Source organism: Papio anubis, chromosome 18 (assembly GCF_008728515.1).
Source record: "Papio anubis isolate 15944 chromosome 18, Panubis1.0, whole genome shotgun sequence".
Classification (NCBI taxonomy): Eukaryota; Metazoa; Chordata; class Mammalia; order Primates; family Cercopithecidae; genus Papio; species Papio anubis.
Window position 1 is genome coordinate 23,175,121 of NC_044993.1, and position 24,726 is coordinate 23,199,846.

A 24,726-nucleotide genomic window follows, 5' to 3' on the forward strand; every position below is an offset into this window, starting at 1 on the left:
TCTTTTTGTCCAAAATGGAGTAAAGGTCACTTGACTAGATTATTTATATTGACAGTGAAGTGTTTGTGTGTGTGTGTTCTGAGACACAGTCTCACTGTCACCCAGCCTAGAGTGCAATGGCACGATTTTGGCTCACTGCAGCCTCCTCCTCCTGGGTTCAAGTGATTCTCCTGCCTCAGCCTCCCAAGTAGCTGGGATTACAGGTTCCTGCCACCATGCCTGGCTAATTTTTTTATTTTTAGTAGAGACAAAGTTTCACCATGTTGGCCAGGCTGGTCTTGAACTCCTGACCTCATGATCCACCCACCTCAGCCTGCCAAAGTGCTGGGATTACAGACATAAGCCACCGTGCTCAGCCTGACAGTGAAGTTATATGAATGAGCTTAATTAAAGAGATGCTGTAGAGATGAAATATCACATCTGCACTGTAGGGTTTAATCAGTTAGTTTTCAGTTTGCTCACTATGATATGAAAGACAAAGAGCTCTCAGATAATTTCAGAAGCTCATATAATAGTAACCTCAAATCTTTGTAAATAGAAACTCATGGTTTCGCCATGTTGCCCAGGCTGGTCTCGAACTCTTGGGCTCAACCAACTGGCCCACTTCAGCTTCCCAAACTGCTGGGGTTATAGGCATTGAGCCACTGTGCCTGGCCAACTTAGCATTTTAGAAAGCAATTTAGAAGGCAGAGCAAATGTACATAACATGAGTGAAAAGGCAGTATTAAAAAGAGGAAGGACGATGTAAGTTGGATAGTAAAACGTGCATTTTTTCTTGGGTATACACATACTGCAGTGTTAACAATTTCTCTCCAGATGGTGAGATGGTATTTCACAGCAGGGGACATGTTTGAAACCTGTTCTGTGGGTAAAGAGAAGTAGGTAGGACCTTTCTCTAGGTCCACTTCAGTCCTGTTATTTTAATTTACTTAGCATGTTGGTGAGAGTAAAAGGCTTTTGATCCTTCAGTCTAACTGGACTTAGAAGGATAGAGCTGACCTGTTTTCTTCTCTGTCTCAAGGTAGCTTTAACTGTTGCATTTTTTGTTCTCTGGCCCAACATGAGAGTCTTGAAGTGCCCACATAAAAGTGCAGAGCTGTGGACTTTGTGGTCACTTGGCTTAACTGAGGCTTGGACCATTGTCACCTTAATGGCCTTCCTTAGCTGGATTAGTGAACATTGTATGCCAATAAGTGGATGTTGTACCACTGACCCTTTCTTGTGTTAGGCAGGAATAGGCCATGAACACTGCACAAGTGACTTGGGATCCCCAGAAGATAAGACTGAGTTCACAAGAGTGAGGATAATAAGGAATTACATCTGGTGCTGGGCAAGACCAGCCTGGTTACTTAGTGCTGACAGACTTCAGCTGTGTGGAAACAGCATGTTCTTAATAAAATTCGAATTGTTTCATTAACCTTTTTTTTTTTTTTTTTTTTGAGACGGAGACTCACTGTGTCATCAGGCTGGAGTGCAGTGGTGTGATCTCGGCTCACTGCAATCTCCAACTCCCTAGTTCAAGTGAGTCTCCTGCCTCAGCCTCCCGAGTAGCTGGGATTACAGGCACGTGCTACCACACCCAGCTAATTTTTGTATTTTTAGCAGAGACGGGGTTTCACCATGTTGGCCAGGATGGAAGCTTTTTTTTTTTTTTGAGACGGAGTCTCGCTCTGTCGCCCAGGCTGGAGTGTGGTGGCGCAATCTCCACTCACTGCAAGCTCCGCCTCCCGGGTTCACGCCATTCTCCTGCCTCAGCCTCCCGTGTGGCTGGGACTATAGGCGTCCGCCACCGCGCCCGGCTAATTTTTGTATTTTTAGTAGAGACGGGGTTTCACCGTGTTAGGATGGTCTCGATCTCCTGACCTCGTCATCCGCCCATCTCGGCCTCCCAAAGTGCTGGGATTACAGGCGTGAGCCACCGCGCCCGGCCTTTTTTTTTTTTTATATATAGTCTTACTTTGTTGCCCAGACTGGAGTACAGTGGCGCAAGAGCAATCTCCACCTCCCAGGTTTAGGCTATTCTCGTGCCTTAGCACGAGTCCCCAAGTAGCTGGGACTATAGGTGCACTATCACCCCCAGCTAATTTTTGTATTTTTAGTACAGATGGGGTTTTGCCATGTTGGCCAGGCTGGTCTCGAACTCCTGACCTCAGGTGAACCACCCACCTCAGCCTCCCAAAGTGCTGGGATTACAGGCATGAGCCAACTGTGCCCAGTTTATTAAGCGTTTCTAATGGACTGTGATGTGTATTGTAAGTTATAGCTGTTTCTAATGGTTGGCTATGTTGAAGTAACACAGTTCAACTCTTCTGGTATTTTGAAAATGTAAGATACATAAGAAAAGTGGCTTTCTTCATGGTAAGAACTATTGAAACCTTAGAATTTTTTAAAAACGTGTTTAAGGGCCAGACATGGTGGCTCAAGCCTGTAATCCCATAATCCCAGCACTTTGGAAAGCCGAGATAGCAGGATCTCTGGAGCCCAAGAGTTTGAGACCAACCTGGCAACATAAGAAGATCCCACTTCTACAAAAATTTAAAAATTAGCTGGACGTGGTGGCACATGCCTTTAGTCCCAGCTACTTGGGAAGCTGAAGTGGGAAGATCACTTGAGCTCACAAGATGGTGGTATCTCTCCACACTGCACTTCAGCCTGGGCAACAGAGCCAGACTTTGTCTCAAAAAAAAGGAGAAAAAAAACCTGTTCAGGAGTTTGGTGCAATTAAAGATGCCCAGGGGAATGTCTTTGCTGCCCTGATGTTATAAAGCTCACACTGAATATGTCAGAATCAGCATTTTGTATCACCATCCCCAAATCCTTGATTTTGCAGTTGGATGTGACTAGGAAGTTTGTCACACACAACTGCATGTGTGTTTTGTGCTTGTTACTGCCTTCTTTTCAGTGTTCTAAAGCTAACATGTATTTTTATTTATGTGCATGTAATTTCTTTTCCCTTTTTCCCCCAGTTGTGAAAGATTTTCAAGACTATATGGAACCTGAAGAAGGTTGTCAAGGTTCACCACAGAGGAGAGGACCTCTGACCTCAGGCTCCGATGAAGAAAATGTTGCCCTGCCTCTGGGTGACAATGTGCTGACTCATAACCTGGGGATCCCGGTGTTGGTGGTGTGCACAAAGGTGTGTGCCAGGGGGTTGTTGGCTTGGCTGGGTTTGGGTAGTGAACAGTCACCATCTGCAAGAAAGTTTGAGGAACTATTGAGATTTTTTTCCCAAGGGAGAGTTGGGCTTATTTGGGATTCATTCAGGTACATTGAATATGTCAAGACAGAAAAAATGATCATGTAAATTGAAAATTTAAATGCAGGAAACATGACTAGTCAGTTTACTCATGGCCTAGGGTTAATGTCTCTGAAGCACTGTTGACTTTCAAACTTAGAACTCACAGCAGTTGGCCAGTTGCAGTGGCTCACACCTGTAATCTCAGCACTTTGGGAGGCTGAGGGGGCGGATCACGAGGTCAGGAGATGGACACCATCCTGGCTAACAGTGAAACCCCATCTCTACTAAAAATACAAAAAATTAGCCAGGCATGGTGGTGGGCGCCTGTAGTCCCAGCTACTTGGGAGGCTGAGGCAGGAGAATGGCGTGAACTGAGGAGGCAGAGCTTGCAGTGAGCCGAGATCACACCACCGCACTCCAGCCTGGGTGATAGAGCAACACTCCGTCTCAAAAAAAATAAATTAAAAAAAAAAGAACTCACAGCAGGTTTCTTAAGTCTGTTTAAATCAGTTGATGTGGTCCAAACTGATGGTGGAAAAATAGAATGATGAGGTAGGAATAGAAATTAAGTTCAGTCATGCCAGGCATGGTGGCTCACGTAATCCCAGCACTTTGGGAGGCTCAAGTGGGTGGATCATTTGAGGTCAGGCGTTCAAGACTAGTCTGGCCAACATGGTGAAACTCTGTCTCTACTAAAATACAAAAATTAGCCGAGCTTGGTGGCAGGCACCTGTAAATCCCAGCTACTCGGGCTGAGGCAGGAGAATTGCTTGAGCTGGGAGGCTGAGGTTACAGTGAGCTGAGGTGGCGCCACTGCACTCCATCCTGGGCGACAGAGTGAGACTATGTCTCAAAAAAAACAAAAAGAAAAAAAAAAAACTAAGTTCAGTCATAGAGAAATAAAGTTGTATCTCTTATATGAGGAAAAACAATAGGTTTTAAAACTTTTTTTTTTTTTGAGATGGAGTTTCGCTCTTGTTGCCCAGGCAGAGTGCAGTGGTGCCATCTCGGCTCACTGCAACTTCTGCCTTCCCAGTTCAAGTGATTCTCCTGCTTCAGCCTCCTCAGTAGCTGGGATTACGGGTGCCTGCCATCACGCCCGGTTAATTTTGTATTTTTATTAGAGATGGGGGTTTCTCCATGTTGGTCAGGCTGGTCTCAAACTCCCAACCTCAGGTGATCTGCCTGCCTTGACCTCCCAGAGTGCTGGAATTACAAGCATAAGCCACCACGCTTGGCCACATTTGGGGTTTTAAAAGTACTTTATTTCCAGTCAGAGCCATCATGTTACCCAATTATAGTGTGCCATTCTCATCCTGTTCTTGAGAATGGAGCCCTGTGGAGTTGGAGTGCACAACTGTGTGCACTGGGCCTGTCTCCTGATGGGAACTTGTTTGATGTTTAGAACAAACTATTAGGTGATCAGGCCTATTACATCTTCACTCTACGGATAAAAAAAAACTGAGGCCCAAGATGAACGAGAAAAATCTCCAGTTCTTTTTTACTCTTCTCTAATTAATGCTTGGACCCTGAGCTATGGCTTTCTTCTTTGGAGCCACAATACTTTATTTCTGAAGAATGCGGTGTTCCCATCATCAGCAGGCAATGAGGCAAAAAGGTGACTCTGTCTGTCTTCCCTGCAGTGTGATGCGGTGAGTGTCTTGGAAAAGGAGCACGATTACAGGGATGAGCATTTGGACTTTATCCAGTCACACCTGCGGAGGTTCTGCCTTCAGTGTATCCTTTGGGCGCTGTGTGGGGCCTGGGTCACAGGCTTTCTTCCAAGTGGGGCATCTTCAAAGAGATAAAGCACCTCCCGAACTCAAAATAGTGTTCTGCCAGAGAGTTTTGTATGTATCTTTTTAGTAGGTTTATGTTTTACTGTGTTGGAGTTTTAAGTTTATTAACTTGTGTCTACCTTTTATCATGCATTTGTTTGTTTGTTTGTTTGTTTTAAGACAGTGTTTCACCACTTTGGCCAGGCTAGTCTCAAATTCCTGACCTCAAGTGATCCACCCACCTCAGTCTCCCAAAGTGCTGGGATTATAGCTGTTAGCCACTGCGCTTGGCGTATTTTTTAATTGTTTTTCTAAGACGAAGTCTGCGCTGTCACCCAGGCTGGAGTGCAGTGGTGCAATCTTAGCTCTCTGCATCCTTGTGCTCCTGGGTTCAAGCAGTCCTCCTGCCTCAGCCTCTTGAGTACCTGGGACTACAGTTGTGCACCACCACATCCAGATTTTTTGTTTGTTTTGAGACAGAGCTTCACTCTTGTCATCCAAGCTGGAGTGCAATGGCATGATCTCAGCTCACTGCAACCTCCATCTCCTAGGTTCAAGTGATTCTCCTGCCTCAGCCTCCCGAGTAGCTGGGATTACAGGTATGAGCCACCACACCTGACTAATTTTTGTACTTTTAGTAGAGATGGGGTTTCACTATGTTGGCCAGGCTAGTCTTGAACTCCTGACTTCATGTGATCCACCCACCTCGGCTGCCTCAAAATGCTGGGATTACAGCTTGAGCCACCACGCCCGGCCATCTGGATAATTTTTGTATTTTTAGTAGAGATAGGGTTTTAGCATGTTGGCCAGGCTGTTCTCGAATTCCTGACCTCAAGTGATCTGCCCGCCTCGGCCTCCCAAAGTGCTGGGATTACAGGCGTGAGCCACCGCCTCCGCCCACTTTTATTAATGCTGTGCATTTGATAAGCCTTCATATTAAGAATTTAATGTGATCATTTTATCATCAAATTACTTTTATCATACTGTCTTAGAAATATTTTTTTGTTTTGAGACGGAGTCTTGCTCTGTCACCCAGGCTGGAGTGCAGTGGCACAATCTTGGCTCACTGCAAGCTCCGCCTCCTGGATTCACGCTATTCTCCTGCCTCAGCCTCCCGAGTAGCTGGGACTACAGGTGCCTGCCACCATGCCCAGCTAATTTTTTTTTTTTTTTTTTTTTTGAGATGGAGTCTCGCTCTGTCACCCAGGCTGGAGTGCAGTGGCCGGATCTCAGCTCACTGCAAGCTCCGCCTCCCGGGTTTACGCCATTCTCCTCCCTCAGCCTCCCGAGTAGCTGGGACTACAGGCGCCTGCCACCTCGCCCAGCTAAGTTTTTGTATTTTTAGTAGAGACGGGGTTTCACTGTGTTAGCCAGGATGGTCTGGATCTCCTGACCTCGTGATCCGCCCGTCTTGGCTTCCCAAAGTGCTGGGATTACAGGCTTGAGCCACCGCGCCCGGCCTTTTTTTTAATTTTTAGTAGGGACGGGGTTTCACTGTGTTAGCCAGGATGGTCTCGATCTCCTGACCTCGTGATCCGCCCGTCTCGGCCTCCCAAAGTGCTGGGATTACAGGCTTGAGCCACCGCGCCCGGCTCCTGTTTTTATTTTTGAGACAGGGTCTGGCTCTGTGATCAGTCTAGAGTGCAGTGGCTTGATCTCGGCTCACCACAATCTCTGCTTTCTCGGCTCAAGCAATTCTCTCACATCAGACTCTCAAGTAGCTGAGACTATAAGTGAACATCACCACGACTTGCTAACTGTTTAATTTTTTGTATTTTTAGTAGAGACGGGGTTTCACCGTGTTAGCAAGGATGGTCTGGATGTCCTGACCTCATGATCCACTTGCCTCGGCCTCCCAAAGTGCTGGGATTACAGGTTCAACACCTGGGCCACCACACCTGGCCCATTCCTCCTCTTTTAAAAGAATTAACATTTTTTTCCTTTTCCTGTTTTTTTTTATTTTTTATTTTTATTTTTGAGACGGAGTCTTACTCTGTCGCCCAGGCTGGAGTGCAGTGGCCGGATCTCAGCTCACTGCAAGCTCCGCCTCCCGGGTTTACGCCATTCTCCTGCCTCAGCCTCCCGAGTAGCTGGGACTACAGGCGCCCGCCACCTCGCCCGGCTAGTTTTTTTTGTATTTTTTAGTAGAGACGGGGTTTCACTGTGTTAGCCAGGATGGTCTCGATCTCCTGACCTCGTGATCCGCCCGTCTCGGCCTCCCAAAGTGCTGGGATTACAGGCTTGAGCCACCGCGCCCGGCAGAAATATTTTTAAACTTTGCTTTTATGTAGAAAAGGTCAATTACCTAACAGGATATTGTTTTATAGGCCACTGGTGTTTCCCATATGTTTGTGTTTCGTGCTGTGCATGTTAGAGAGGTGGTAGTGTCTGCAGTCTTTTGAGTCCTGTTACTGTAAAAGGCCAATAGCAGCTGGTGCCATGGTTCCACACCCTGGGGTGGAGGTGAGAGATGAGTTCCTGCCACCTTTTTTGGGATGGCCCATTAACCTTTTGGCACCCATCCCTCAAAAAATGGGGTTAGTGATAAATTTGGTCTCATGTAAGCATCTGCCTGGGAAGGAATCTGTGTACCTTGATATTCTGAGAGTGTTTTCCTGGGCTAACCACAGAGCCAGTACTTGACTTCTCAGGGAGTAATTTGTGGGATCAAGACAACAATTTACATGTTAAAAAATAAACTGCACAGCCCACTAGCATCAACATAGCTTTATGCTTTTGACTTGGTTCATCTGCTACTATGACCTTTTTACTTATTTATTTATTATTTTTTACCAGTTTGCAATATGCATATGTAATACTATAAGCGTTTTAGTTTTTAAAATTGTAACGCTTTCTGTTACTCATGTATTGATTAAAAACTGATCAACCTATGAGTAGTACTTTGAGGTTATATGTGTTTGATTTTGTCTCCTCCTGCAGTGAATTGATTTTTCTTAAGCAGATTGATTAGATGGAGCTGCCTTGATTTACACATCAGTGAAAGAAGAGAAAAACCTCGACTTGTTGTATAAGTATATTGTTCATAAAACATACGGTTTCCACTTCACCACACCTGCCTTAGTTGTGGAAAAGGATGCCGTTTTTATGTGAGTTATTTTGAGATGATGCTTTGAAACTCTTCTTTTTACAGTACATTTGCTTTTTACATTTTACCCCTTCAAGGAAGGTGCCTTCTGTCTGTGTCTTCTATAGCCAGCTCTCTCACTGCACCTTCTCTCTCTGCTCCTTTCCGAATTATGAGGCATTTGCCTGAGGGAAGTGGGTGGTGTGGTCAGGGGTGCTGCCTTTCTTCATCAAGAGCAAGTTGCCAAAACCTAAGCTAGCCATTTTTGGCACTCACTGTCAACTCTGGTAAAATACTGGCTGGGGAGGGAATATAGGGAATTGTGCTTGGGGGATCCTGAATGTCTTCTGTTAAAACGCCTGCTTTATCTGTGTGTTGGCAGGGATGGTTGCAAACATCCTCTCAGCATCTCTGTCAGCATGGGCTTTGGCTATACTAAGTGCTTACTGTGTTTCTGGCATTTCACATTTTGGGAGCCACTGGAGTTGATTGTCCTCGATAGAGACTTGGATACCTGTTTTCCCAACCTGGTGTCTTTCTCTCACTGGAGAATAATAGTGTTGCTGGATGCATAAATGTGAAGCTGTGGTCTCTGACAGGAATTGTGTTACCAGATTGATGTTCAGGCTTCAGTATCCTCCTGACTTAAAAAACAATTACATTATTCATTCAGGAAACCTTACTCAGCACCCACTAGGTGCTCAGGTTCTCTGCAAGGGACACAGAAATGAATGATACGTGTTCCTCGCACATGGCACTGTAGAGGGGACATACACAGCTGAAGAAGGGAAGGGCAGTGATGGGGTTATGGAGGAAGTATGGCAGGGAAGGTGGGAGGGTGATGCTGGAAGACAAGTGGTAGATCCCACGCGGACTGGAAAGAATTGCAATAGGGGAAGCCGGGGAGTGCAGTCTGTGAGAGGCTGGAAATGCGAAAGCCAGGAGCTGTCAGGGAACTGGGTTGCCTCCTGCATAGTCAAGGAGAGTGTCACTCAGGCTAATCATAGATGGCATACCTACAGGCTTGGGCTGATTTTAGAGACTTGTTCAGAGTAGTCAGGCAGGTGCCAAAGGCATAAGCCCAGTGAGAGGTGTGTTTTTGGAATCACTTGGTATCCAAATCACATGTCATCTCTAGGAGCAAGGAGACCGGTTGATTTTGGGGCTGGTCTGGAATGAAGAAGCATCTCTGAGCTTACAAAGGCTGCATGGCCCACGGCAGTATCTCAGTCATGCCCTATCCCTTTGCACATTTGGTCCTGTTGGTTACTTCTCTGTTGACTGGCAAAATCAGCAAAGATGTTGGGGTGGAGCACCCTGGCTAAGTACCCTCTTGATTATAGAGCTATGGAGTAGAAGTCAGATGGAGAATGAAAGGCCTGTGAGAACAATCAGTCAGTTGCCATCTTTCAGAGCTGCTTGAGTTCAAAAGTGTGTCATACAGGACATTTTACCATTGCTACCTTTAAGGGATTCAGGTGGGAACCCTAGGCTGTGGCTTCACATAATGGAACTTGGGTGCCATCCTACCTGTGATGTTGAGCTGTCCAGCACTGGTGTAGGAACCTCAAGGACTGTGCTCCTCTGGTTTGGGGCCTAGGATAAACATAGGCCCTGCATGCCACTTGGTTCTAGGACACATTTTCCCATGCAAGCAAAGTTAATGAACCAGTCCACAAGATAACCGTTGCAAGAATTCTTAGAGAAACAACCTGCAGGAGGGGAGCCATGACAGAGCCCAAGAAAACCATCCCATCCCGAGCTCTGCCTTCTGTGCTGCTCTCACACAGTGGGGTCTGAACAGGACCCCACTGTGTCCTTGCTCTTCTAGGTGGAGTTGTGGGAGAGTGCTAAATGCTTTGAGTGGGGCAGCCTGTGGAGTCAGATCTCATACTGGCTCCTTAGACCTTGGGCCGGTGAACTCCGTGTGGAGCAGGACCTGCAATGTTGTTCTGATGGATTATATCCACAGTGTATTTTGGCACATCTGCCAAAAGCTACAAACAGCCCCCAATAACTACATACTATATCTTATGGGAAGGGTCCTACCGAGGAGTCCTGAATGTGATCTGAGTATGCTCTAAGGCAACCCCAGAAAAAGCAATTCAGTCCCTCTCTCTTTGCCTTTAGACCTGCAGGCTGGGACAATGAAAAGAAAATAGCTATTTTACATGAAAATTTTACAACCGTGAAGCCAGAAGATGCATATGAAGACTTTATTGTGAAACCTCCCGTGAGAAAGGTAGTCAAAGACAATTGCTTTAAGGGCTTAGGGCTGGGCGTGGTGGCTCACACCTGTAATCCCAGCACTTTAGGAGGCCAAGGCGGGCAGATCACATGAGGTCAGGAGTTTCAGACAGCCTGGCCAACATGGCGAAACCCTGTCTCCACCAAAAATACAAAAATTAGCCAGGTATGGTGGCAGGCGCCTGTAATCCCAGCTACTTGGGAGGCTGAGGCATGAGAATCGCTTGAACCTGGGAGGCAGAGGTTGCAGTGAGCCCAGATTGCACCACTGCACTCCAACCCTGGCAACAGAGCGAGACTCCATATCAAAAAAAAAAAAAAAGAAAAAGGGTTTAGGTGTTTTTTAATGCAAAAAGAAACCTATAAAGATGGGGCGTGGTGGCTCATTCCTGTAATACCAGCAGTTTGGGAGGCTGAGGCAGGAGAATTGCTTGAACCCTGGAGGCGGAGATTGCAGTGAGCCGAGATCATGCCACTGTACTCCAGTGTGGGCGACAAGAGTGAGACTCTGTCTCAAAAACAAAACAAAACAAAAAACTATAAAGAAACAGGTCTTACACATTGTGTAGTTTGTAGGGGTTGGTGGGGAGTAGTAAGTCCCAGGGCCTTTTGTTGATTTTTTCTTTTTTTTGAGACGGAGTCTCGCTCTGTCACCCAGGCTGGAGTGCAGTGGCCAGATCTCAGCTCACTGCAAGCTCCGCCTCCTGGGTTTACACCATTCTTCTGCCTCAGCCTCCCCAGTAACTGGGACTACAGGCGCTCGCCACCTCGCCCGGCTAGTTTGTTTTTTGTATTTTTTAGTAGAGACGGGGTTTCACCGTGTTAGCCAGGATGGTCTCGATCTCCTGACCTCATGATCCACCCGTCTCGGCCTCCCAAAGTGCTGGGATTACAGGCTTGAGCCACCCCGCCCGGCCTTGTTGATCTTTAAATGAGGTCTGGTGTTATGTAAATGGCTCGGGGCTGGTGGGCAGGAGTGATGGAATGCCCACCTGGAGTTGGTGGTGTTTCCCATTAAGTCCTGCCAGTGCTGCTGTTGCCTCTGGATTACTGTTATTGGATCCCCTCATGTGATGTCCTGCAGACCCTGAGTTGTTTAGAACCTGCCAGACTTAAAAACGCCAGTTGGCTACATGCCACAGCTGGTTTTGGGAGAGGTCTGTGCCAGGCTAGAAAAATGTTACTCTGCAGTCTCAGCAAGGATCCCCCAGACCTGTGTCAAAGCCTGAGCCTCAGACTCTCCTTTCAGCATGAAGTTTGACAGTGGTTGGGAGTATTCTTGGCCTGTGGCCACACATGTGTATGTTTCTTCACAGCTGGTCCACGACAAAGAGTTGGCAGCAGAAGATGAGCAGGTGTTCCTAATGAAGCAACAGGTAAGAAGACCAGTGAGGTTAGAACAGAGGCCTTCTCATATATGAAATGCCAGTTCCTAGGGTGGGATTGGAGGTGTCTGCATGTGGGGATTCACAAAGAGCTTGCAGTGGTAGAGGGGTTGGGACCAGGTCTCATTCCCTCCTATTTCTAGGATTAGTTGGGGATGGACCACTTTCCTTAGCAGATCACCTGCCTGCCTTGCAGACTCCTACAGGAATAGTAGGATTCGTGTCTTTTAAGTGCTTTCTTTGGAAATGTGGTTTTCTGGCATAATACTTCCTATGTTGACAGTTTACCAAGTAACCTGACTACACTTCCATTATTTCTTTCTTTTTATTTATTTACTTTTAATTTAAGTTCTAGGGTACATGTGCACAACGTGCAGGTTTGTATACGTATACATGTGCCATGTTGGTGTGCTGCACCCATCCATTATTTTATGTAGCCTCACACAGCCCTGTACATAAAGGCAGGTGATGCCCATTTTGCAGGTGAGGAGAGTAACTTCCCCAAGCCGACGGTTTAGAATGCAAACTTCACATTTCTCTAACCCAGATTATTGTTAGATTTGTCCTGGGTCCACCTATCATCTGCCCAATGGTATAGGCAGGTCAGCAGGAGGTTTTGATGGTTCTTTTTCCAACTGTTTCCTTCTTTTTCCAACCTTTTCCTTTCTGTCCCTTGCTTGCTTCCTGAGCTTCAAAACTGGTTACTTGGAGTATTTTTTTTCACCATGCGCCAAACTGCTCAATTAAAATTTTTTGCATTTGTAGTATAAAACCTAGGAGTTAGGTTAATAGTGCCCTCTAGTGGAGTACTTGGAGGAAGTTTTTCTCTAGGCCTTGGTTAATGGCCAGTTTGTCCCTCTCTTTGCAGTCACTCCTTGCCAAGCAGCCAGCCACGCCCACGAGAGCTTCTGTGAGTACCTTACACTAAACAGAGGGTCAAGGCCCGGTGTTGCAGGTGTCGTCAAACTTTATACCATTATTTGTGAGAGCTTATATTTGTGTGGGTTTTGTGTTTTCAGTGGGAATTTGGTTTCCCTAAAGACCCGTGACCAGAAACATAAAAGAAACTCAAGATGTTTCTGGTGAAAGAATGCAACTCTGGGAATTAGGGTGAGCTGGCTTTGTTATCTGGATGTCTTTCAGGAGAAACAGATCCAGAAAGGGCTTGAGCTGAGGGCATACTGCCAGTCCTGTACCATAGCCTATGAAAAATACCCTGCAGAAGCATGTCTCCATTTGTGGCATATGTATTTTTTGTTATTGTTATGCCTGTGTGTGACCTTAGCTGCTTTTGAACTTAGGAATCTCCTGCAAGAGGACCCTCTGGCTCTCCAAGGACTCAGGGTCGGGGAGGGCCAGCCAGTGTGCCTAGCTCCTCCCCAGGCACGTCAGTAAAAAAGCCGGACCCAAACATCAAAAGTATGTATTCCTCAAAAGTATGTCTCTTTGGAGAGTAGTTTAGTTTCAGACCTGAGCCCTGCAGGGGCTGCGTGGCTGAGTCTATAAGGTGGAGACTCACGGAAGCCAGGCTATTCTCTTCCTCATTAAGGGCTACTTTCCACTTCCCCCATTCCAGAGGAAGAAGGTCTGTGGTAGACAGAGACCAGGGCCTGTTCCTTTGTTGGAATTGGTAGCCCATGCACCTGGCTCTGTGTGAGACCTCACTTAGGCCCTGCACATTCCTTCAGAGAGGAATGCAAAATAATAACTTTATTTTATTTTTTTAGAGGCAGGGTCTCAGTCTGTCACCTAGCCTGTGGCACAGTCATGTGATCATAGCGCACTGCAGCCTCAAACTCCTGGACTCAAGCAATCCTCCCACGTCAACTCCTGAGTAGCTGGGACTACAGGCGTGTGCCACCATGCCCAGCTAATTTTTTAAATTTTTATTGTAGGCCAGATGCAGTGCCTCATGCCTATAATCCTAGTACTTTGGGAGGCCAAGGTGGGAGGATCGCTTGAGCTCAAGAGTTGGAGACCAGCCTGGGCCAAATAGTGAGACCTCGCCTCTACAGAAAATTTCAAAATTAGCTGGGCATGATTGTGCTTGCCTCTAGTCCCAGCTACTCAAGCAGATGAAGCGGCAGGATTGCTTGAGCCCAGGGCATTGAGGCTGCAGTGAGCTGTGATTATGCCACCGCACTCCAGCCAGGGTGACAGAGTGAGACTCTTTATTTTTTTTTTTTTTGAGACGGAGTCTCGCTCTGCCGCCCAGGCTGGAGTACAGTGGCCGGATCTCAGCTCACTGCAAGCTCCGCCTCCCAGGTTTACGCCATTCTCCTGCCTCAGCCTCCCGAGTAGCTGGGACTACAGGCACCTGCCACCTCGCCCGGCTAGTTTTTTGTATTTTTAGTAGAGATGGGGTTTCACCGTGATGACCAAGCTGGTCTTGAACTCCTGACCACAGGTGATTTGCCTGCCCTGACTTCCCAAAAGATTTAAAGATTTTCTGATTGGCAGTTGGTCGAAAGAATTAGTATTATCTAAAGACCTGGAATCAGTAGAAAGGAATGTCAGCTAAGATAAGTGGTTGCGGAGAGCAAGGTTCTTATTGTGCAGATAAAGCCTCCAGGTAGCAAGTTTCAAAGATCATAGATGGTCTATTATCAGACCAAAAAGGTGCCAGACTCTTAGTTAATCTCTCCTGGATTAGAAAAAGACCTGGAAAGGGAAGGAGATTTTCTATAGAATGTAGATTTGCCCACGAGGCTTTTCGGGGCCATTTCAAATATATATTTTGAGGTAAATTATTTTGATTTCTTTCAGGACCTGCTATCTGTCATGTGATGCTATACTAGAGTCAAGTTGGAATTTGGTATCTTATTGCTCTGATTTATTTTCTTGCTCTTAAGATGTCTCTTTAAATGTTCATGCTGGTCCCTTGTGCCTGAATTCAAAATGGAAGAGAGTATAATGAGGCATGTCCCAACTCCCTTCCTGTCATGGCCTGAACTATTTTTTTGAGTTTACTTTTGAACTCCCTTGGCTGAAAGGGGGTCCATTCAGTTTGTCGGGGGGCTTAGAATTTTATTTTTGGTTTATAGCACTCTTGTCATAAATCTGAATTTACAGGTGTTCCCACAAGTATTCCTATGGGTATCTGGATACCTAGACTGGCTGAGGGGTTTGTTTTTTGAAAATTTAAATAACTTCAAAACTTTGGTTTTCTCTGAATCTCGAAAGATTAACCTGAATTGGGTCAGTATGTCTGTCAATATGTGTAGTATACTAACATATCAATGTGCTCCTTTCTCCATCAGTTTCCCTTAGAGTCTGTTCAAAGAAATATTTCTACTTACTACTCCCCATAGTAAAATACATGTCCTAGGTGTTTATCTCAAACTGTAACTGAAAGAAGATTACAAAGAGTCAAATATTAGAACCATGAACAATATCAATGATTAGTAGGGAGCTATAAATACAAATACAGATACAGCTATAGTAGATATGTTAGTATTATAATCTCCTATGGAAATTGTCATATATTAGTTGATAGAAACAATTTTTTCAGTGTATATGTAGAAGCTATTATATGGTTGTGTGTGTGTGTGTGTATATATATATGTGTGTGTGTGTGTGTTTATATCTATATCTATCTAATATGTATCTGTGTATAAATACATAGAAGTCTATATTGCAAATTTGCATTTATCTAAATATTAAGAACATTTTATGACAGGAAAATTTAATCACAAATAATTTTATTTTTCTAATTTCCTTCAAAATATTTATTTAATTATAAAATGGAACATATAATTTCCTAAATAACCTTGCCATAGATGTTAATTTTCACCTTTTTTTGTTTGTGGTGTGCATAAATGATAATACATATGAAATTCTAAAATCTTAATAGAAACTTTAGATATAGACAGAGAAATCTATGCACAGGAAAAATGCGTGCTAGACAATTGATTAAGAAATTAAAAAGTTAAAGTGATGAAAATTGAAGAAATATTACAATGTGGAAGGGATGTTAAAATTGAAATAAATTACACTTTACCCACTAAAGTGTGTGATCAGAAATTCTTGTTCCTCTTAATTGGACTGAATTGATCAGAGGCTAGCATTGGTAATGATTTTTTGAAAAATATCATAATTATTCTGTACAGTACTTCCATAAAGTAGGTAAATTCAATCAATTTAATGCAATTTCACTCTTTGTAAATAACCTTCAAGCCTGAGAGAAAGGAAATTTTAAAAAAGGTTTAAATGGTCTGGCTGTCTCTTGTTAAGTATATAAAGTTAATACACATGGTTTAACCATATAATAATGCATTTAGTTAGCAAAGATTTTCCTGATCCATTAAAATCCAATAGCATTAGAAGACTTTTGATGCTTTGTTGTGGTGCAACCTTTAGGAAATAAATTATTTAACAGAAAATCCAGATGACAATGAGATTGAATGAGTAACAACTTAAAGTTTGTAATTCTAAATGAAAGTAAGTAATGCAGTTTGACTCCAGCTTCCTAAACTTTGAAACATAAAATATACATATGTTCTTTTGCAATAATGACAATTAAATATATTACAAGAATTTCAGTTAGTCTACGACAAAACTGCTTATCTTCTTAACTTTATTTTTTGAACAATACTTTTGGATGTATGTTCCCTGATAAATGCCTAAATTATACCAAATTTCCTTTAAATTTTTAAACCATACGTGATATGGTTTTTCTGTGTCCCCACTGAAATCTCATCTTGAATTCCCATGTGTTGTGGGAGGGACCTGGTGGGAGGTAATTGAATCATGGGGTCATGTTTTCCCATGCTGTTCTCATGATAGTAAAAATAAGTCTCATGAGATCTGATGTTTTTAAAGAGAAGAGTTCTCCTGCACAAGCTCTCTTTGCTTACCACCATCCACATAAGATGTGACTTGCTCCTCCTTTCCTTCCATGATGATTGTGAGGCTTCCCCCGCCATGTGGAACTGTAAGTCCATTAAACCTCTTTCTTTTGTAAATTGCCCAGTCTTGGTATGTCTTTATCAGCAGCATGAGAATGGACTAATACAGTAAACTGGTACCAGTAGAGTGGGGTGCTATTGAAAAGATACCTGAAAATGTGGAAGCAACTTTGGAATGGGGTAACAGGCAGAGGTTGAGACAGTTCAAAGGGCTCAGAAGAAAACAGGAAAATGTGAAAAATTTTGGAACTCCCTAGAGACTTGTTGAATGACTTTGACGAAAATGCTGACAATGATATGGACAATGAAATCCAGGCTGAGGTAGTCTCAGATGGAGATGAGGAACTTGTTGGGAACTGGAGCAAAGGTGACTCTTGTTATATTTTAGCAAAGACACTAGTGGCATTTTCCCCCTGCCCTAGAGAATTGTGGGACTTCGAACTTGAGAGAGATGATTTAGGGTATCTGGCAGAAGAAATTTCTAAGCAGCAAAGCATTCAAGAAGTGACGGATGCTGTTAAAGGCATTCAGTTTTAGAAGGGAAACAGCATAAAAATTCAGAAAATTTGCGGGCTGACAATGCAATAGGAAATAAAAACCCATTTTCTGAGGAGAAATTCAAGCTACCTGCAGATATTTGCATAAGTAATGAGGTGCTGAATGTTAATCACCAAGACAATGGGGAAAATATCTCCAGGACATGCCAGAGACCTTTGTGGCAGCCCCTCCCATGACAGGCCCAGAGACCTAAGAGGAAAAAATGGTTTTGTGGGGCTGGCCCAGGTTCCCTCTACTGCGTGCAATCTAGGGACTTGGTGCCCTGTGTCTCAGCCACTCCAGCTATGGCTGAAAGGGGCCAAGGTACAGCTCAGGCCATGGCTTCAAAGGGTGCAAACCCCAACCCTTGGCAGCTTTCACATGGTGTTAAGCCTGCGAGTGCACAAAAGTCAAGAATTGAGGTTTGGGAACCTCCACCTAGGTTTCAAATTATGTATGGAAACACCTGGTTGCCCAGGCAGAAGTTTGCTGCAGAGTCAGGGCCCTCATAGAGAACCTCTGCCAGGGCAGTGCAGAAGGAAAATGTGGATTGGAGCCCCAACACAGAGTCCCACTGGGACACTGCCTAGTGGAGCTTTGAGAAGAGGGCCACCATTCTGCAGACCCCAGAATGGTAGATCCACTGACAGCTTGCACTGTGCACTTGGTGAAGTTATAGAGGCACAATACCAGCTCATGAAAGCAGCCAACTGGGAGGCTGTACCATGCACAGCTACAGGGGCAGAGCTGCCCAAGACCATGGGAACCCAACTGTTGCATCAGCATGACCCAGATGTGAGACTTGGAGTCAAAGAAGATCATTTTGGAGCTTTAAGATTCGACTGCCCTTCTAGATTTTGGACTTAATGGGCTTTGTAGTCCCTTCATTTTGGCCAATTTCTCCCATTTGGAATGACTGTATTTACCCAATGCCTATACCCCCCTTGTATTTAGGAAGTAACTAACTTGCTTTTGACTTTACAGTCTGATAAGCAGAAAGGACTTGCCTTGTCTCAGATGAGATGTTGGACTGTTGACTTTAGAGTTAACGCTGAAATAAGTTAAGACTTTGGGGGACTGTTGGGAAGGCATGATTGGTTTTGAAATGTGAGGACATGATATTTGTGGTGGAATGATATGATTTGGCTGTGTCCCCACCCAAACCTCATCTCGAATTCCCAAGTGTTGTGGGACATAATTGAATCATGGTGGCAGGTCTTTCCCATGCTGGTCTAGTGACAGTGAATAAGTCTCACTAGATCTGATGGTTTTCAAAAAAGGAGTTCTCCTGCACAAGTTCTCTCTCTTTGCCTGCCACCATCCATGTAAGACATGACTTGCTCCTCCTTGTCTGCTGAAATGATTGTGAGGCTTCCCCAGCCATGTGAAATTGTAAGTCCATTATGCCTCTTTCTTTTGTAAATTGGGTATGTCTTCATCAGCAGCATGAGAATAGACTAATAAAATACATATTCAAATTTAAATTTTTGAATGTTTGTATGTGATGATCATATACTGTGATATGTCAGTGAACAAGGTACATTTTAGAAGATTAAAAGTAGAACCTGGAGTGAACAGTGATGCCCTGACAAAAAGTAATTAGAGTTAAGGTGATAATTTAGATGGGAAAGCAAGCAAGTAAGACAAAAGAGAGAAAGAGAGGAAGGAAGCAAGGAAGGAAGGAAGGAAGGAAGGAAGGAAGGAAGACGGGCAGGCAGGCAGGCAGGCTCATACCTGTAATCCAAGAAAGAAAAAAGAGAAATAAAGAAAGAAAGAAGAAAGAAAAAAAGAAAAAGAAAAGAAAGAAAGAGAAAAAGAAAGAAAGAAAGAAAGAGAGAGAGAGAGAGGGAGGGAGGGAGGGAAGGAAGGAAGGAAAGAGAGAGAGAGAAAGAAAGGAAAGAAAGAAAGAAAGAGAGAGGAAGGAAGGAAGGAAGGAAGGAAGGAAGGAAGGAAGGAAGGGAGGGAGGGAGGGAGGGAGGGAGGGAGAGAGAAAGAACAACAACCCTCTGGTGGCATAATTTGTATCTGATTGCTTAATTAGATGTATTTGATGTGTGAATAGATTGTAAGTATATAGCTGAATGTCAGGCAAGTCTGCCTTTTGCTTCTTAATTACTCATGCTAAAATGGAAATCTTTGTAATTGACTAATCCTGCCCATGTATTCATCTTATGAAAAAGAAAAACTTGAAAGTTTATACCTAACTATAATTGATATAATCACAAGTCTCACTAATTTTATAACATTCTCCTCTTAGATGTGAAAATAGTGACTTGCCTATAGAAACTGAAAGTTTATTGTAAAGCAGTTCATGCCAAAGATGGTGAATACTCTTCAGGAAGCCTAACAGGCAATCTGTTTAAACACAACTAATGCTCATGATGGTAAAGTTAGATAAATAGAATGGTAGGTTATGAAATAATCATTTCCTTCCCTAAAGATACCTGAGTTCTCCACCACAAAAAGGAATTAATTTATTATAATGAAGAGATTATGAAAATTTCCATCTGAGAGTGAAAAGCTAAGAAATGTTGGAGAAGTGTCATAGTACCTATCATAGCCTAGGTTAATTAAACTGGCTACAATATTGGTATCCACCCAATAATTCACTAAAACAATATTTCTAGGGGCCATGAAAGTTATATCACATACAGAAATAAACCAAACTAAAAATAAAAATGTATAATATCTTATAATTCTACTGTAATATCTGTATCTGTACTTTCTGCTAGACCCAATTCATAAGAAAACCCTCTTGTCCCCCAATTTCCTGAAATGAATTTAAACAGAATATGGAATTAAAACTATCTTTGGAATCGTGCAGTATAGTACATCCCATGTAGTACTGTTTGGGGCCATATGAGTGCTTATTAAAGCACACAATACAGTGGAAAGCCCAGGCATATGGATATGTGCAATCTTGAGTCTCTCTAAGAAGTAGCAAATACTAGGATTTTGAACAAGCTACCTAACACTGCAGCAAGATACACTTTTCTCAAAAAAATTTAGCAGCTTTTCATGTGGTTTTAGAGTAGACAGCTGCAAATATTGAGAAATATCAAATAATTTTTAGACTTAAGGTACCTATTGTGTTACTAGTAATGTTAGAAATATTTATTTTGATATGTTAAGCAGCTCATCAGAACTCATTCATGAAGTGGAAATGGCATACACCAAAACAGGCGACAGGCTGTAGTTCTGGAAGACTATATTGTACTCATGAAAAATTTGCCATCCTGTTTCTGGGAGAAATGATAAAACTTCTGGAAAAACTGATAGCTTTTATAAGGAATGATCTGAGTCTTAGAGTTAGAGCAGAGCAAGCACCCAAAGGGTCACATAATGCCATCCAAAATATACCACTTTGGCGTGAGAATTCTTTTGAGCTGAAGGCAACTGGTAAGAAACAGATGCAAGAAGAGCTCTGTGCCCTCACCCATTTGCCTAAAAGCAGGACATAAATTTACACAGGATATAAATTGACTCCTCCTTTTAATGAGAAGGGACAAAAGTTGATCATCATAGAAAGCTTTCAACATTTATCAGCCTGGAGACACCACCAGATGAATCTATTTCACAAACTTTATTACTAGCTTTTACGTACCTTCACTTTCCCATTTATTTGCCTTCTCACTAGATACTCAAGGTAGTTTTTCTGTGTCTTGCTGTGTCTATAACAATATGTTGTTTTTTGTTAATGATGCTGCATAAGCCAGCGTTCCAAGCCACCTCTTTAATATTTACTCATGTTTGTCTGGGTATCTTCCATGTATACATGAGTTATAACATGTTAATTTCTATCACTTTTTTTCTCTTGTTAATCTATCTTTTGTAATAGGGCTCTCGATTATAACTTCAGAAAAATAAAGGGGAAATTATTTTTTCCTCTCCTACACAACTGAATTCATGAATGAGTGTCTCAAATTAAGGGAAGAAAGCAGTATGTAATAATGCAGCCATTCTTTCTGTAGATGATAAAACATCAGTTGAAGAAGTTCATTTGGGAAAAGAGATGGATAATATTTGGATTTACATGAACTCTTAGACCATCATCAATAGCTTTGTTCTATATTAAGGCATAAGGACAGATGCTGATATCATCTTCTTTACAAGGTCAGTAGATGATCCATAGCTGCTATAGACGGGGCTAAAAATGACTTCAGTTTTCATTGTACTTTAAAGCAAGACCATTTCTTGATGGAGTTATCAAAACTATTTTAATACTCTTGGATTTTAATGGGTCAAGAAAATCTTACAAAATAAAATAATTATTTATTATAGAGTTTGCCAGTCCTGCCTTGGATGATTGGATTCCAAGGGTATCCTTATATTGTTAATACAATTGTAAAATTCCAAGTGGAAATTTCAAGGAAGAATTAAAGTAAGTCATGTGGATAATCAATAGTTACTGCTCAGAAAGTGGCAGGAATGTGAAGACTGATGCCCCTGCTTAGGCCCTGGGGGTAGTTACTTGAAATGAGCAGGCACAGATATGTTCAGGTTATGTAACATTGGACAGGAAAGGCTGTATACCTCTAGCCTCTACCAATGCTGCTAATGTAATAAAAGACCATACAGACTGTTAACAGGAAATTGAATTTGAGTAAGATTTCCTGAGAAATTCTCACATTTAACAGGGAGTTGTACTCTACAGGAGCTTTATAAAGAAATCCAGGTGGCTTCAAATGGATTCTCACTGTAGTACTTATGCAATCCATTTTTGGCTCTGTTTACTGCTTACTTGAATCAACAGCAGAGAATGTTTTTAAAAGTATAGAATAAAGTATTTTGCATCAATTTGTTCTCCCCAGTTATATATTATCAGAACAAAGAATGCATTTCCTTCCTGCCAGCAATCCTAAATGTTCTATAAAGCATTACATCAAACAGATGCATGCTATTCTTTAAGGTCTAAAAGGCACTTCTTTGAGAACTAGGGTTAAAAAACAAATATCTGTTAATAGAAATAAAAACATAATATGGGTAAAAAGTGTTGGTTAGTGTAAATGGAAGAATTTGTTCTTCATCTAAATGTGGGAGCGGAAAACAGGATATCTTTGGAAAGGTTGTGGGAATGTAGTGCTTGGAATGAAGCCATGGAGGATGATGTAATCTTTCAGTTCCCTATTTTTTCCCAACATGTACATTATTCCATTATCTGGAAGTGGAGTGGTCTAGGACTGCTCATTTTGTGCTTGGCAGAATAAGCACTGGTGTGCATGCAGAGTACTTTTTCAGTGCCTATGAACTTTGTGAATTTTCTAGAGTAAAATGAGTCAGAGAGTAATTCCATCTTATTGGCCAAATCATGGTAAGTAGTGATTTTTAGTCATAGAAGCAGCCTCATCTTCCTCTGTCTCCTTATTGAGAATAGACAATACAGGAAAATACAGCAGTTCCAATTGTGCTATTCGAAAAAGAGGCTCTCATTTGGGTACTGATTCTGGTTTAAGATAGGTAATAAATGGAAAGAACATGGAGAAATTGTAGCAGTTGATGACACATATTAATGAGAAATTTTGCTGGAGAAAATGCCTTTTTTTCCTCATACTACAATCTTAGGACAGGGGAATAATACACTTCACTTTTTCAAGGTACCTTTTTCAAGGTACCTATATATGTGATTTAGTAAAAAGCACCAAACATCATTTAATCACCATTGTAAATAATATCTGCTTGATGTTGATTGAGGTATTTTTTGGTTATGCTTATTATGTTCATTCTTTTACAGAGTTGAAATTTCTACCTTTGAACCATACAGGTCATTTTGTTATTGTCAGTGGTCAGCATATCTACTGAGTTGTTGTGAACCAGGAGACATATCGTTAAGGCGATTATCCATGTTGAAGAGATACACGTCGCTGCTGCTTGCTTGATGTGGCTGCAACACCAAAACTGTTTTGACTATTCTAGGTAAAAAAACTGGGGTTTGAACACTACAAAATCAGACACCTAAAGAATCACAGTAGGATCTAAGTAGGTGAATATTAGCATAAAATGGTGGCCAAATATTGCATTATTTACACCTAATATTCAAGAAAGACAGTCATGAGAAACTTTATGACACACTCAGACACAGCTGAATCTATTGGCAGAATATATTCTCAACTAATCATCTCTCATGAGATACAACATTGTTTGTGTGATCAAAATACCTTAAATGCACTCACCTCTCATCATTCAGTAACAACACTTGGGATGGCTGAACCAATACCAGCTCCAAGGCCTTAGATGTCCTGGAATATTGTGTGATAAGTGAATGATAGGCTATTGTTCTGGCTATTTAGTAACATTGTGAAAAGGTGTTATTAACCCAGCTAAGGACACCAGAACCACTTTCATGGGAAACTAGCAGAACATTGCAATTGGCCAAGTACCAAACTTAACTATTTCTAATTCTAAGATATGCAGAGAAAGAATACTAGAAAAATAATTAGCAACCCAGCCAGTGATTCCAAGTGTTTACTAAAGCTTAGTAAAAGAACTTTGGTGGATGTACAGTTTGACTTAAGTACTGAAAGGTGAATAGAAATTAATTAGTAAAATATGAGAAAAATTTAGGATATGCTTATCATAAAACTGCACAAATTTTTCAGTGATACCCAAAATGTAAGACATGCTGAAATAATCTATTTCCACGGACCAAACTCATCCCAAATAAAGTACTGGAAAGCCAAGATACATTAAAAAGTATTCTATCTTATGATTTGCTGGACTTCAACACATACAGCTCCAAAATGAGGATACACTTTAGCTTTTGAGGATGTATTTTGCCATCTTCTTTGTATATATCACCTGTATTTGCTCACTACCCCCATGGCATTGTCCCAATGAGGGAAGATACTTTTTTGAGTTGATAGGAGGTATAAAGACACTTGTCATTGATTGACATTGATTTTAGAATTGGAATGAAATGATTCCCAATGATTATTCTATCATATTATATATTTACTAATTGATCATGATGCATAGGCAGAGGCAAAGACAGGGACATAAAAGCCTGGAGAAATTCACCGAGAAAATCTTTAATAGATTAGTAGAAAGATGGCCAGCTGTGGTGGCTCATGCCTGTAATCCCAGCACTTTGGGAGGCCAAGGCAGGTGGATCACTTGATGTCAGGAGTTTGTGACCAACACAGGGAAACCCTGTCTGTACTAACAATACAAAGCATTAGCTGAGAAAGGTGACACATGCCTCTAATCCAGCTATTTGGGAGACTGAGGCATGAGAATCACTTCAACCCAGGAGGCAGAGGTTGCAGTGAGCCATGATTGCACCACCGCACTCCAGCCTGGGTGACAGAGCAAGACTTTATCTCAAAAAAAAGAAGATTAGCCGGGCGCGGTGGCTCAAGCCTGTAATCCCAGCACTTTGGGAGGCCGAGACGGGTGGATCACGAGGTCAGGAGATCGAGACCATCCTGGCGAACACGGTGAAACCCCGTCTCTACTAAAAAATACAAAAAACTAGCCGGGCGAGGTGGCGGGCGCCTGTGGTCCCTCTACTCGGGAGGCTGAGGCAGGAGAATGGCGTAAGCCCGGGAGGCGG

The 24,726-nt window shown here is 42.7% G+C and overlaps 1 protein-coding gene across 2 annotated transcripts in view; it reads left to right on the forward strand.

Annotated features, from left to right (window-relative positions):
- DYNC1LI2 (dynein cytoplasmic 1 light intermediate chain 2) overlaps nt 1-24,726 on the forward strand; it is a 43,031-nt gene that overhangs the window by 12,928 nt on the left and 5,377 nt on the right. The window contains exons 5-11 of one of the 2 annotated variants that reach the window (XM_003916995.5): nt 2,967-3,136; nt 4,882-4,975; nt 7,988-8,123; nt 10,232-10,343; nt 11,665-11,724; nt 12,602-12,643; nt 13,035-13,152. In XM_003916995.5, the coding sequence (XP_003917044.1) occupies nt 2,967-3,136; nt 4,882-4,975; nt 7,988-8,123; nt 10,232-10,343; nt 11,665-11,724; nt 12,602-12,643; nt 13,035-13,152 (732 nt within the window). Of the gene's footprint in view, nt 1-2,966; nt 3,137-4,881; nt 4,976-7,987; nt 8,124-10,231; nt 10,344-11,664; nt 11,725-12,601; nt 12,644-12,752; nt 12,792-13,034; nt 13,153-24,726 lie in introns of those variants that run through there. The other variant, XM_021932057.2, reaches the window with a different exon arrangement.